Raw genomic sequence first — 13,847 nt, 5'->3', positions numbered from 1 at the left:
TGAATTAACATTTGTTGCTGCTTTCTGCGTCAGGTATGGTTCACGATTTAGGTTTTAACATATAGAATTCCTTGCAACTCTTTATTAAGCAAGCAGTTCATTTTGCTCCTCCAATTTTGCCATTCTAAGGGATTTTCCATATACCTAAGAAAACACATAAAGATAGAAACGTATTCTATTCCGCTGCTTCCGTATTATTTAGTGGCCCAACCCCCCAAAAAAAAGACACAATAGTTTTCAGTTTTTAGTCTTGATTGATTGAAAAAGGAGCGTCCTTTTTATTATATAATGTACAGGTGACCTTTTTCAATACTGAGGCATTTATTAACTACTTGAAATTTGAATCCTGTGCTGATCCTTTGTTCAACAATCATTTGAAATTATGACGGTACTTGAAAAAGTGACTCATAATCAGTCCTTGCACTTATAAACTGTTGCAGCATCCTCAATGTCAGATAATTGAAATTTGGGCGCTTGGGAACCAGCATATATTTACGACTGTGTCCACATTCTGGTTTTCACGTTAACGCCATTTTCAACCTTCCTAGGGGTCATCCAATGAGCAAAGTCAATGGGGGAAGCCAGATTCATTTAAAAACCATGTGATTTGTTTAACAATTGTGGCAAAAAAGGTTGAAAAACTGGTGCAATTCACTTAATGATTGCATCACTTAGCAATGGAAGTTCTACCCCCAGTTGTGGTTGTAAGCTGAGGACTACCTGTAGTCCTTTGCCAGTACACCCTGGAATCCTAAAGTCCTACAATCTTTACAGATAATACTTAAGAGAGCTTGATATAAAATGTTCTCTTTTTCATCCATTCTTTCCCCTCAGACTTTAATTTTAGGATGTCTGCACATGAACATCAAATGGAAAAAGGCCAAAGAGAGGCTTCCTCTGTATACTAGGCCTTTATCTGCTATCCATCACTCCAAATTCCTCCTGTAAGATGATTTTATTTATTTATTTATTTATTTATTTAATTTATATACCGCCCTTCTCTCAAGAGACTCAGGGCGGTTAACAGGGCAATACGTAAAAGACAGATAGAAAAGTTAAAATAATTAAAACATGATTAAACAATGCCCATAGTACAGATTTAAGATTAATGTCATAATAACAAAACCCACCCCGTCCCATCAGGCCAGGCCCGCTTCCTTAAAAAGATGGGTTTTAAGGTCGCGCCGGAAGGAGCGGAGGTCGGGCGCCATCCGGAGCTCTACCGGAAGATGATTCCATAAGTCCGGTGCACCCACAGAGAACGCTCTCCCCCTGGGGGCCACCAGTCGGCATTCTTTGACCGGCGGCACCCTGAGGAGGCCCTCTCTGATGATGCTGTGGAGAGAACAGTCTTCTGTCCATCATGAGCCATTCCACACAAATTGCTTGAGAGGCAAACTCCATGAGTTGTGGAGAATGATCTCTAGGTTTTTTTCCCCCTGTAGTAATAGTCTCTGACCAATATATCATGAACTACGTGAGCTCATCTGCTCTTGCACCAGAACTTCCCATTCAATTTCTTTTCCAGCTCCCTCCCCCATACATTACACAACAGATCTTCAGTGAAATTTTTTCTGACCCATCCCTCAGGTAGTGGGAGAGGTGAGTGAGAAGAACCTTGTTTGAGCACCTGGATTATTTCCTCTGCTCACCCATTGCTCAATCTCCCATGAGAAAGAACAAGAGAGAAGGACAGATCAAGAATCTGCTTTGGCTACCTATTTGCTGCTCACCCCTAGGTCAATTGATGTAATGTAGTGATTTTTGTTGTTGTGTTTTTCATTGTAATTTCATTTGACTCCTTTAAGATGGAGTATTAATAAACATAGTACATTTCCAAGTAATGCTGTTTTCTTTTTTCACATTCCTATGTGCCTGACTTTACCACTGGTTTTTGCCTTAATAAATCTTAAATGTCAGGATGTTTTGCTTTTGAATTATTCAATACTGTGCCATTTATAAACTCATTCTGCTGTTTAATAATTGCACATTTACTTGCAATAAATGTAGAGAATCGTGAATGGTAAAGAGGGGAAATCCCCCGTAAGTAAAGAGAAAGCAAGCACAATATTATATCCATATGTTTATGTTAGCTAGATTTCTTTACAATTACTGATTAAAAGCTGATTTTTTGGGTAGAAATTTAATCCAACTTTCCTGTCAATACAGAAGCCACAGCACAAGCAAAAGAGAAAGAACCCTGATTGCATTTCATACCGTGGAGAACATAGAAATGTATTAGCTGACAGAAATAGATGAGATTTAATAATAGCCCTGCTGGCTTAGCCCAAGAATCAACATACTGTATCACACATTCACCCATCTGATTCTTTCAGAAACTTCACAATCATGGCTGGGAGGGCGATAGTTCTTTTCATTGCTCTTCCTGAGTAGTTGGTATTTAGGCCATCCTGCCCACAGTTTCAAAACTAGCAAGCTGCCCTCAAGACCGTTGATAACTTGTTCCTCCATAGACATTTGTCTGCTCCCCTTTTAAAACCATTTAAATAGCTAACCATCATATTTATTATCAGCAAATTCTAAACCTGAACTATACATTGCGTAAAAAAGTATTTCCTCTTACTGATCTTGAGCCTCTCCGTATTTAATTTTAATAGAAGTCTGCCATTATAAAAGGTAGAGAACAGTATCTATGTCTTCACTTTCCACCATACGTGGTTCTCTATATCCTTGCCCTATTATTTCCTCTTGTTCCCTCTTCCCGAAGAACTAAAAAAATTCCAAAAGTTACTGTATAGTCTTTACCTCAGCCTCCTACAAGGGGCAAGAATGGAATTCCCATACATCTTTTCCAAGAAACTGTTTGGGTTTACACATACTGGCCCTACATTCCTGCCTCGGTGTAACAAATTGGAACTGTCTTTCAGGGGAATGCTTTACCTGATACTCTAACCTTTGTGTGAAATAGACAGGGACCCCACATGTGCCTTAGTATGCCTTATGGGCAAATACAATAAAAACACAGTTGTGAAATTTGTAGCATCAGTGTCTGACCTGAAATACATGATTAGAAAATCAGGTCCCCCTCCTTTCAAAGAAAGATCACTTTCACAAGGGATAGATAAAATTATGCATAAAATTATAATGGATAAGATGATATAAGATAACCTTTATTGTCACTTTTTTCTGTGAACACATGGGCACACATTGAAAATGAAATTCTGATGCTCCCTCTCAAAAGAAAATAAATATACACGTGTGCACAATTGTTAGGCAAGTGAGTATTTTGTCCTTATCATCATTGTCATGCGTATTTTCCACCTCGAAGCTGTATAAACCAGAATGCTTAGTGGATATAAGCATATCAGGTGATGTGTATTTGTGTAATAAGGGATGGGTGCGGCCTAAGGAGATCAACATCCTATATCAAGGTGTGCATAATTATTAGGCAGCTTCTTTTCCTCAGGCAAAATGGGCCAAAAAAGAGATTTAACTGATTCTGAAAAGTCAACATTGTAAAAGAATCTTTCAGAGGGAGGCAGCACTCTTGAAATTGCTAAGATATTGGGGCGTGATCACAGAACTATCAAGCATTTGGTTGCAAATAGTCAACAGGGTCGCAAGAAACATGTTGAGAAAAAAAGATGTACATTAACTGCCAAAGATTTGAGAACAATCGTGAAGCTACCAGAAATCCATTATCCTCCAGTGCTGTCATATTCCAGAACTACAACCTATCTGGAGTGCCCAGAATACAAGGTGCTCAGTGCTCAGAAACATGGCCAAAGTAAGGAAGGCTGAAACCTGACCACCACTGAACAAGACACATAAGTTGAAACGGCAAGACTGGTCCAAGAAATATCTGAAGACAGATTTTTCAAAGGTTTTATAGACTGATGAGATGAGAGTGACTCTAGACAGACATATGGATGGGCCCATGGCTGGATCAGTAATGGGCACTTCGACTCAGACCCCCAGCAAGGTGGAGGTGGGGTACTAGTATGGGCTGGTATTATTAAAAATGAGCTAGTTGGACCTTTTTGTATTGAAGATGGACTCAAAATCAACTCCCAAACCTACTGCCAGTTTTTAGACATTTAGGAGCCTTGGTGGAGCAGTGGGCTAATGCCTCCTTAAGTAACACCAGCTGCCTGCAATTAGTGCAGGTTCGAGTCCCACCAGGCTCAAGGTTGACTCAGCCTTCCATCCTTCCGAGGTAGGTAAAATGAGGACCCAGATTGTTGGGGGCAATTAAGCTGACTTTGTAATAATGCCGCTTGGGGGGTGTATGAAAGCCCTAATAAGCAGGCATATACATAGAATGAAGGCTACTGCTAAGCTTGTAAGCCGCCCTGAGTCTTCGGAGAAGGGCGGGATATAAATGGAATAAAAATAAAAATAAAAAAATTTTCTTCAAGCAGTGGTACAGGGAAAAGTCTGCATCTTTCAAGACCATGATTTTTATGCAGGTTAATTAACAGATGCAAATAAATGAGTGAGATGGGTAAATTCTCATTTTTCATTTAGTTGCATAATAATTCTGCACACCAATAGTTGCCCAATAATTGTGCGCGCATAGATACTCTCCTAAGAAAGCCAAAACTTCACTTTTATTTACTTAAATATTCAGGTTTGAGGTTTATTAACATTTTGGATTGACTGAGAGCACTGTAGTTGCTCAATAATAAAATTAATTCTCCAAAATACAACTTGCCTAATAATTGTGCACACAGTGTATACAGACATGCACACATATAAACATATGATACACACATACATATATTAATCGTAAATATAAATAAATGAAGTATAAATAAATAAAACATAATAAATCCCTGTCCCCTTAGTGTTGGAGCACTTCCAGGTTGAAAAAATTAGCTGGCAATATCATCACTGCCTGGGGGACATACGTGGGACTCCTTTCAAGTTCCCATCATGGAGCTGGAACAAATGACAGCAGATCATCCCACTATGCAGTAACAATTGGGTCTCAAAGGTGAGCTTGCTAAACTCCACCCAGCATCCTAACCAAGTAAGCCACCATGCTCCTAACAATAACAATAACAACAACAACAACAACAACAACAATAATAATAATAATAATAATAATAATAATAATAATAATAATAATAATAATAATTAGTAGTAGTAGTAGTAGTAGTTGGAAGGGACCTTGGAGGTCATCTAGTCCAACCCCCTGCTCAGGCAGGAAACCCTATACCATTTCAGGCAAATGGCTGGCCAGTCTCTTCTTAAAAACCTCCAGTGTTGGAGCATTCACCACTTCTGGAGGCAGGTTGTTCCACTGGTTAGTTGTTCTAACTGTCAGGAAGTTTCTCCTTAGTTCTAGGTTGCGTCTCTCCTTGACTAGTTTCCATCCATTGCTTCTTGTCCTGCTTTCAGGTGATTTGGAGAATAGCTTGACTCCCTCTTCTTTGTGGCAGCCCCTGAGATATTGGAACACTGCTACCATGTCAGCCCTCATCCTCTTCATTAAACTACACATACCCAATTACAGCAACCGTTCCCTGTATGTTTTAGCCTCCAGTCCCCCAATCATCTTTGTTGCTCTTCTCTGTACTCTTTCTAGAGACTCGACATCTTTTTTACATTGTGGTGACCAAAACTGGATGCAGTATTCCAGGTGTGGCCTTACCAAGGCATTGTAAAGTGGTATTAGTACTTCACGTGATCTTGATTCTACCCCTCTGTTAATGCAGCCTAGCACTGTGTTGGCTTTTTTGGCAGCTGCAGCACACTGCTGGCTCATATTTAAGTGATTGTCCACTAGGACTCCGAGATCTCTCTCACAGTTACTACTATTGAGCAAGGTACCACCTATACTATATCTGTGCATTTGATTTTTCCTGCCTAAATGTAGAACCTTACTTTTTTCACAATTGAATTTCATTTTGTTAGATAGTGCCCAGTGTTCAAGTCTGTCCAGATCCTCCTGTATCTTAAGCCTATCTTCTGGAGTATTGGCTATTCCTGCCAGCTTGGTGTCATCTGCAAATTTGATGAGTTCCCCATCTATCCCCTCATCCAAATCATTGATGAAGATGTTGAAGAGCACTGGGCCCAGAACAGAGCCCTGGGGCACCCCACTACACACTCCCTTCCATGTAGATGTAGTTCCATTGAGGACCACATGCTGAGTACGGCCTGTCAGCCAGCTACGAATCCATCTGGTGGTGATTCTATCTAACCCACATTTTTCTATCTTATCAAGTAGTAGGTTGTGATCTAATTTATAAAATGCCTCACTGAAGTCCAAGTAAATTATATCTACAGCATTCCTCTCGTCTACTAGTTTTGTCACTTGGTCAAAGAATGCAATAAGATTTGTCTGGCATGATCTGTTTTTGACAAACCCATGTTGGCTTTTAGTGATAACTTTGTTCGCATCAGTAAGTGCAAAATAACTAGAATATAAAAATCCCTTTATAATTTTAAGTAGTCACATGTAAAATATTGGGCAAAAAGGTAAAATATAGGGCTGTTCAAATGAAAAAGGCAAAAGAATATGTATGGCTCTGCATAGATAATAAGATGATACTGATATACAGTACTTCTAATTTAAACTCTTGTTTTAAAAGCTTTCAAGTTGCACAGGTGTTTACAATACTGGGTTTGCATAGGTAAACTAAGTATCAGGCAATAAATTGTTAGAATCCTTAAGGATTTTAATTGGCACATACATATGAAATTAAATTAAAGGTCTAATCACAGATTCCTAGCCAACTATAGCTTTTATTATTTATCCTGAATTTTCTAGAACTTAATTGATTCCAATCTTTAATCACAGCAGCAAGTTTCTTAGCCCTGATATATTGCTTCTCTTTTTCCTGCTTCCTGGAAGAAAAATGCCTCCAATTTCTGCTTGCCTATGCTGCCCCGTTCCCCTCATACACTCGCATGCACAGCGAGAGTTCTAAAGGTGTTTATTTTATCCCCCCCCCCCCCAAAAGAGGTCTGCAGAAAATACCCACGTTGCGCAGGTTTGGATTGCAAGCTCAGCATGACAAGAGTCACTGGGTAAACTGAGTCCAATGGGCGCACACAAAGTCCAGGGAAACAATCCACAAGTCAAACAGGTCAGGATACACAGCATCAGGATACTCCAGCATGTGCAGCCCTTCATGAGGGTTGCCTCCTCACAAGTAGTCTAGCAGCTGACCGGCGTTGCACCTGTCTCCTTTCTGCCCTACATGTCCTTAGATCAGAAGGAGGTGTGGACTCCACCACCTCCCCATTGCTAACTGTTGCCCGCTGATCCTGGGTCCTCGCCTGGAGCCTCCTGGCCAACTCATTGCAGCTCGCCTCACTCAGCCTCAGCCTGTCGCTCGTCCGATCGACCCAGGTGAGGCTGCTCCATCAGGCTAGCACTGTCCAAGCCCCGATCTGGGCCATCATGCGGCTCTTCACTTTCCTCTCAAACTCATCCTCTTCCACCAAACTCACATCCGGAGAGGGGTCTGGTGATGGATCCATGACACTGCCCTCTCATAAACAAAAATCTTTCTCATTTGGAGAGAAAGTTGTGAGGGAATCTCCTTGTTAAAATCCGTCATTCTGGAAAATCCTGCTGGTTGTGGAGGAATGAATACAGAATTCCTTATCTGGGAAACAGCTATCAGTCTTATGTATATCAGGCAATATCACATCATTCCCTCATTACAATATTCTGATCAGGTTCCTTTGCTGTTGAAATCCATTTTCAGAGGTGATTGGAGCTGTACACAGTATTCCAAGTATAATTTTACTACAGATTTATATAAGGACCTCACCAAATATGCAGATTTTGCTACAATTCCCTTTTTAATTATTCCACGTTAGACTTGTGTCTTTTTTACTCTGGGATGGTAACTTCATTGAGCTATCTACCATGACTCTGAACTCCCCTTTCTCATCAGTCATTGCTAACACAGAGATCATTAATTCTTTTGCGAAATGGGGGGAGGTGAGGTTTTCTTAGTTGTATTGTGAAGTTTGATAACTTGGCCATTTGAGGTGTATTCACCTAGCTGGGGGATAGCATGTTAGAGCTTGCTCAGTCTGTTTGATTTACAGTCCTAAACAGTTATTGGCAGAGTTAGCCACTTAGGGATTATCTCTGGTTCTGCAAATTCTCACAAATCTTTAGTGAAGAATGTTGTCAAACGCTTTTTAAAAGTGCAAATAAATATACAGATAATCCTTAGGTCATTTGTTCAGCAAGCAATCAAAATTACAATGGTACCGAACAAGGGGGAGTTATTATGGGTCCTTCGTGTCCCTCTGCAGTTCTTCTGCAGTTCCTCTGCAGATCACAATTTGTGACATTGCCCTCTGGCTTCCCTCAAACAAAGTCAATGGGGAAGCCATTTGGAGGTTCCAATCTTAATGACCTGCATAGTCTTTTTTTTTAACAATTGCAAATAGGACTACTGGAATTGTTGCTAAGCGATATGGTCATGTGACATCATGCTTTATAACCACATGGCTTATCAATGGAGTTCGTGGTCCAGTTGCCACTGTAACTCAAAGACTACATGTATAGTGTCTGTTAGGTCATCTGTATCTATATGCTTGTTAACATCCTCAAAAAGTCTAAAAGATTAAGACTTAATCATATTGAAATCACATTGTCTCTTGCTCAGTAAGATTGAGTTTACATTTAAATTGAACATCTTTTACTGCAGTTTTAGATATTTTTCAAGCACTAGAGAGAGAATTATCCCTTTCAGTTTTGATTTGAAGTCCTTTCTTCATTTCGCCCGAAAACATCTCTTTGATAGGCCTTCGAATCTTTTGGATTCTTTTTTGCATTGATAAAATTAATGGGCAAAATGGTTGTCTTAAATCTTGCAGATGCTTAAGACATTTGTTTCATTGCCTAAAATCCCTAAAACTTTTAAAATGCAGTGTTTGACATTCTTGTGTAGGCTGTTGCAGATCTTGAGCTACTGGAAGTTGCACATGCCTAATTTGAATGTTCCCGTATTTCCCCAAAAGTAAGACCGGGTCTTATATTAATTTTTGTTCCAAAACACGCATTAGGGCTTATTTTCCAGTTAAGGCTTATATTCGGGGAAAATATGGTATTAAATGCATCTGTCTGGCTGACAATCTTAACTGGGGCTTATTTTGGGGGTAGGGCTTATATTACGGCATCCTGAAAAATCATGCTAGGACTTATTTTCCAGTTGGGTCTTATTTTGGGGGAAACAGGGTATGTTGAATAATTGTACTAATAACTAAATACAGTTTGGTTCAATAGAGTTTTATGTTACAGATGTGATTCTGAGCATTGTTTAGGATTAAGCCTAATCTTTACAGAAGACTTTTTCATTACCTCTCGGAAGGCACAAACATTTAGCATATCCAGATATTTGGTCTCCTTATCAGATAACATTCATTTTTCCATTTATGGCATTCATTATATGAGTGCAGTTTGAGTCACAGTTTTATTTCTGTATCTTTCTGATGTCATTTTCCTTCTGAAACAGCTTGAGCTTCTTAATTCCCACTGGAAGGAGTAGAGAGCCGTATATCATGCAACACAGAGATTCTGTGGAAGAATGTGCTTCACGTCTAGTTTACAGATTGCTTCTTTGAGACATGGAGCCACTCTACACAATAATTGCTGCCCTTTGTATGACTTATATCTCAACAAAAACGTATCCAAGTGCTTCTCTCCATTTCACCTGATTTCTGTAATACTTGCCATATAACTGTGTTCTCTTCTAGCATTAAACACATCTCATTTTGACTCGGAGACTTCTGGGATTTGCATACAAGTGCTTACACACAATATTTTCATTTAATTTTTCCCCATATGGCCTTTTTGATCAACTACAATAATTTTCTAGATCTGCAGTCTTTCCCCCCTCTTTAAAAATTATAATAATTTATACGCTCATCCTCTGGAGTGGTTTCTTTCTGTACCAAATGCTCCTTATATTCTGTCAGCTACCCCCCACCCCCGAATTAGTTTAAAAGCTGCTTTGCCACATTTTTTGATAATATGTGCCAGCAATCTGGCACCTCCTTGCTTTATGTGGGCTCGCCCCCATTTGCAGAGGCCTAGCTTGTTCCCATAGGTGTTCTAATGTTTCACAAATCCAAACCTTCCGCCCAGCGTCTTCTCATCCAGGCACTAAGGCTGTTCAGGTTCTGCCTGTGAAACTGATAGCATTTTGAAGGAATCTGCTTTGACAGTCTTGGATTTCAGCATTCTGTTCCATAAATTTGGTTTCCAGGACTGAATGATTATTTTTGCTTTCGTTAATGCCACTGTGTAACATGGCCACATGCTCTTCTCCAGAACTATCTGCCAGACTACAATCCATGGAGTGTTATATACCCACAAGCTTTAATTCTGTCAGCTAAATCAGACTGAACACCTAGTGCTTAGCCACGCATCTGTAGTAGAAGTTATAAGTACAGCAAACAAATGTGGGTCCATCCTTTGTCTTTTATGCAGCATATCAGTACCATCAATATTATAAAAGTAAGTGTTCTAAAATGCATCTTTTAATAAACCCCCATTCCATCCCCACAAGCCCAGGAGTATCAATCTAACTTGGTATACAGACTTGGATAAATGGTTGGGATGAGGATGGACCCTTGCATTATTCTAGGAGGGTGAATAAAAGCGCCTATTTGTGCAAAAATATTGCTCAGCTACAAGAAAACAATACATTCTGCTTGTGTTGCCTTTTAAAATATTGATAAGGTTTTTAGGCAATTCTGAAAATATTTAATCGGTACCTGCTTTTTCTAGATCAGAGGAACCTTGGTATGTCCATGAGAGTAGAGCGTTCTACTCTGGATCAGGTGAAGAAACGTTTTGAGGTGAACAAGAAAAAAATGGAGGAGAAACAGAAGGATTATGACTTTGAAGAGAGGATGAAGGAGCTCAGAGAAGAGGTGAAGTATTACCCAGGACATGATTGTAATGGAATACATATTGAGCTGATAGGTGTTCTATTATGATTATCTTGCTGAAGAGTCATTTTTACATTTCCTTTTAAAAAGATGCCCAGCAATAATGGTGATTGTCATTCTAGATGGAATTAGAGCTTTGTGCCAAATTCAGCATATTTACTATTTTGACATTGGCTCAAGAGTTGCTTGCCTTGATAATGATCAGGAAAGTTATTTTTGTTCCTTGATTTCCCCAGTGTAATAATGGGCTCAATATAGCATTCAGGATTTCTCTTACTGCATTTAATTGGCTTTGCAGGACAATCTGGTGAAATTGTAAATGAAGACTTCTAGTATTAGAAAGGCTGTATATTTTGGTCATTTTCTTCTCTTTTTAAAAAACCTAGATGTAAAAAAATTAGAATCATATGTCATATAGAAATATTACAGAGGCAAGTATGCTGTCTGTCCTGTTCAATAAAACAAAATAGATTTTTAAACATTTCTTATACCTAAAACTGAAGTTGGAAGATCTGAAGAAAATTTCCAGAAGTCATGGGATAATCTTTAATGCCACTCACAGGTACTTGCACTTCCTAGAAACAAAAGAAACCAGTTGTTCTTTATTGCATGCATATATACATATTTAACGCAGGTTGCAAAATTAAGATAGTTTTGCGAATTATTTTTACTATTTAGCATAGAAGCTCAATGCGGAAGGGAGGGAGGGAGGGAAGAAAGGAAACAGGGAAACAGAGAAAGAAACGAAGAGAAAGAGAGAATGAAAGAGAAAGAGAGAGAGGAAAGAAAAAGAAAGAAAGAAAGAAAAATAAATAAATAAAAGAAAGAAAATAAGAAAGAAAGAAAGAAAGAAAGAAAGAAAGAAAGAAAGAAAGAAGAAAGAGAAAGAAAGAAAGAAAAAGAAAGACCTTGCAGAGCATCTTTTTTTAATGGGGCAATTTGGGATTTTGTTATATTTTTATGCTACCTTCATCCATTTGAAAGTGACCTACATAATGACCCCTTGCCATGTTTCCTTGCAACATCTCTTCTCCTGCCCCCCTCCCCTAATGTTAATTAGAATACGAAAGAGTGACTGGCCCAAACCACTCAGAACCGAGTATCTGAATGGGAACTTGAACCTGTTCTTCTGGCTCTTGAACCATTGCTGTAAGAGTGCAAAGTGGGGTTTTTGGCAGGCCATGGATTGATCATCTTTATAAAATGGGAGATGCAGAATTTGCTTTCGGAATTTTGGTAACCGGAAACAATACAGAAACCATGTATATGATTTTATTCAAGTCACCCTAATAGCCACTCCAAGCCGTGTTTTTGATCTCTTGGTTGTGTGGGTGGTTGATGTAAAAAAGACCGCTTTTGCAGCCTTTAACAACTGCCGAGAAACCATTAACCAAAGTCCCACTTCAACATCTCCCCAACACAAGCGTGGCTGTTTTCCAAGTCTTGCAATCTCACAGAACAACAAAATATTTTGATTAGGGCTGTAGAAGTCCTTTGATGCCAGAGCCATTCAAAACGCAGCTTATGTTCTGCTGAGCAGCTGTCATCAGGCTGTTCCAAGAGCTATCAGCTGCTGACATTGCCTTCTGGCATCATTCAGTACCACATTTGTAACAGGGCGTTAATGCAGAATCCATGCGATTGTTTTCAGACAAAGCTGTATTTCTATCACTATTAATTTTGGATGAAGTCTTCAGTATTGGTTTAAAAGCGGATGCTGGCAGCAAATGGGTGTTCTCCCATATAAGCAGCATCTTCTCTTGGCACTTTGGTGTGCGCGTCTTTGGGTTGATTTTCTTTCATCGTTGCTTTGGGATGAGCCGTTGGTCTTCCGCTCATTTTTTTCTTTCTTTTTCTTCTTCAGACCAGAAAGTATGTTGTCTCAGTTGCCCAATTTCCGAGCTTTGTCTCTCTTTTCAAAGGTTTGGATTGTGCAAGCAAACAAGCATGGATAAAAAAAGAGTTATTTCCTGTGTTGCAGGAGGAAAAGGCCAAAGCCTACAAAAAGGAAAAACAGAGGGAGAAGAAAAGGAGGGCAGAGGAAGACTTGACATTTGAAGAGGATGATGAAATGGCTGCTGTGATGGGTTTCTCTGGTTTTGGCTCAACTAAGAAAAGCCACTGATAAAGAAGCTGCAGTTTGGGATGGCTACTGTTTCTGCCCTGACCATGCTTCAAAATCCTAGAAAAGACTTTGCAAAGAACGTGTATCTAAATAACCTGATACAAGTTGGGAAACAATTCCACAACTTCCCGTTTGGGGCTGCTTCTGCCCCACCATAATTAAAACTTCCCTTGTTGAGAAGATAGCACCACATCTGCCTGTGTGTTGGTAATTCCAAATATCAAATAAAAATACTGTCAGATAATATCTCCCCTCCCTTGATCCCCTGACAATATTTAAGGATACATCTTTTTTTTTTGCAAGATCAGCTTGAAATGCGCACACACACACACACACACACACACACACTTTCACACAGAATTCTGTGAATATTATTAAGAGTAATTTTTAAGCACTAAATTTCTCTTGGCCTTGTCTGCAGCTGCAGCTTTCTGGTGCAAGTTCTGCTTGCTTTTTACTTTGTATTGTGTGCATGAGAGATATGCTACTGGGTGTGCTTTTTTTTCTTTTAATAAACTCATAAGAATTTAGTCTAATGGGGTTTTAAAAACTTTTATAACCTGTCTATATACAGGGTGGGGAGGGGATTGATTCACCTACGCTATAATTTTTCAGAACTCACAACAGTTTATTATCTGTATATTAAGCACGTTATTGTCTGCAGCATTCGCTTGCTGAAATGTTTTTTTTTTTTTAAAAAAAATATCTTTTCAGTTGGTAACTTAGAAGGATCAAGGTTCTATTCCAGGAGTGTCAAACTGCCGGCCCGCAGGCCAGATGCGTCATAGCGAAATCACGCCCACCCCATTGCCAGCAATGGAAAAAAAAA

General features: G+C 39.3%; 1 protein-coding gene across 1 annotated transcript in view; it reads left to right on the top strand.

Annotated features, from left to right (window-relative positions):
* ZMAT2 (zinc finger matrin-type 2) overlaps nt 1-13,847 on the top strand; it is a 64,766-nt gene extending 50,919 nt beyond the window's left edge. The window contains exons 6-7 of the mRNA XM_083358536.1: nt 10,730-10,875; nt 12,875-13,847. Coding sequence (XP_083214662.1) covers nt 10,730-10,875; nt 12,875-13,018 — 290 coding nt within the window. The 3' untranslated portion in view covers nt 13,019-13,847. The remainder of the gene's footprint in view (nt 1-10,729; nt 10,876-12,874) is intronic.

Source organism: Vipera ursinii, assembly GCF_947247035.1.
Source record: "Vipera ursinii genome assembly, chromosome: 3".
Lineage (NCBI taxonomy): Eukaryota > Metazoa > Chordata > Lepidosauria > Squamata > Viperidae > Vipera > Vipera ursinii.
This window is presented reverse-complemented; position numbering and strand designations above follow the sequence as displayed.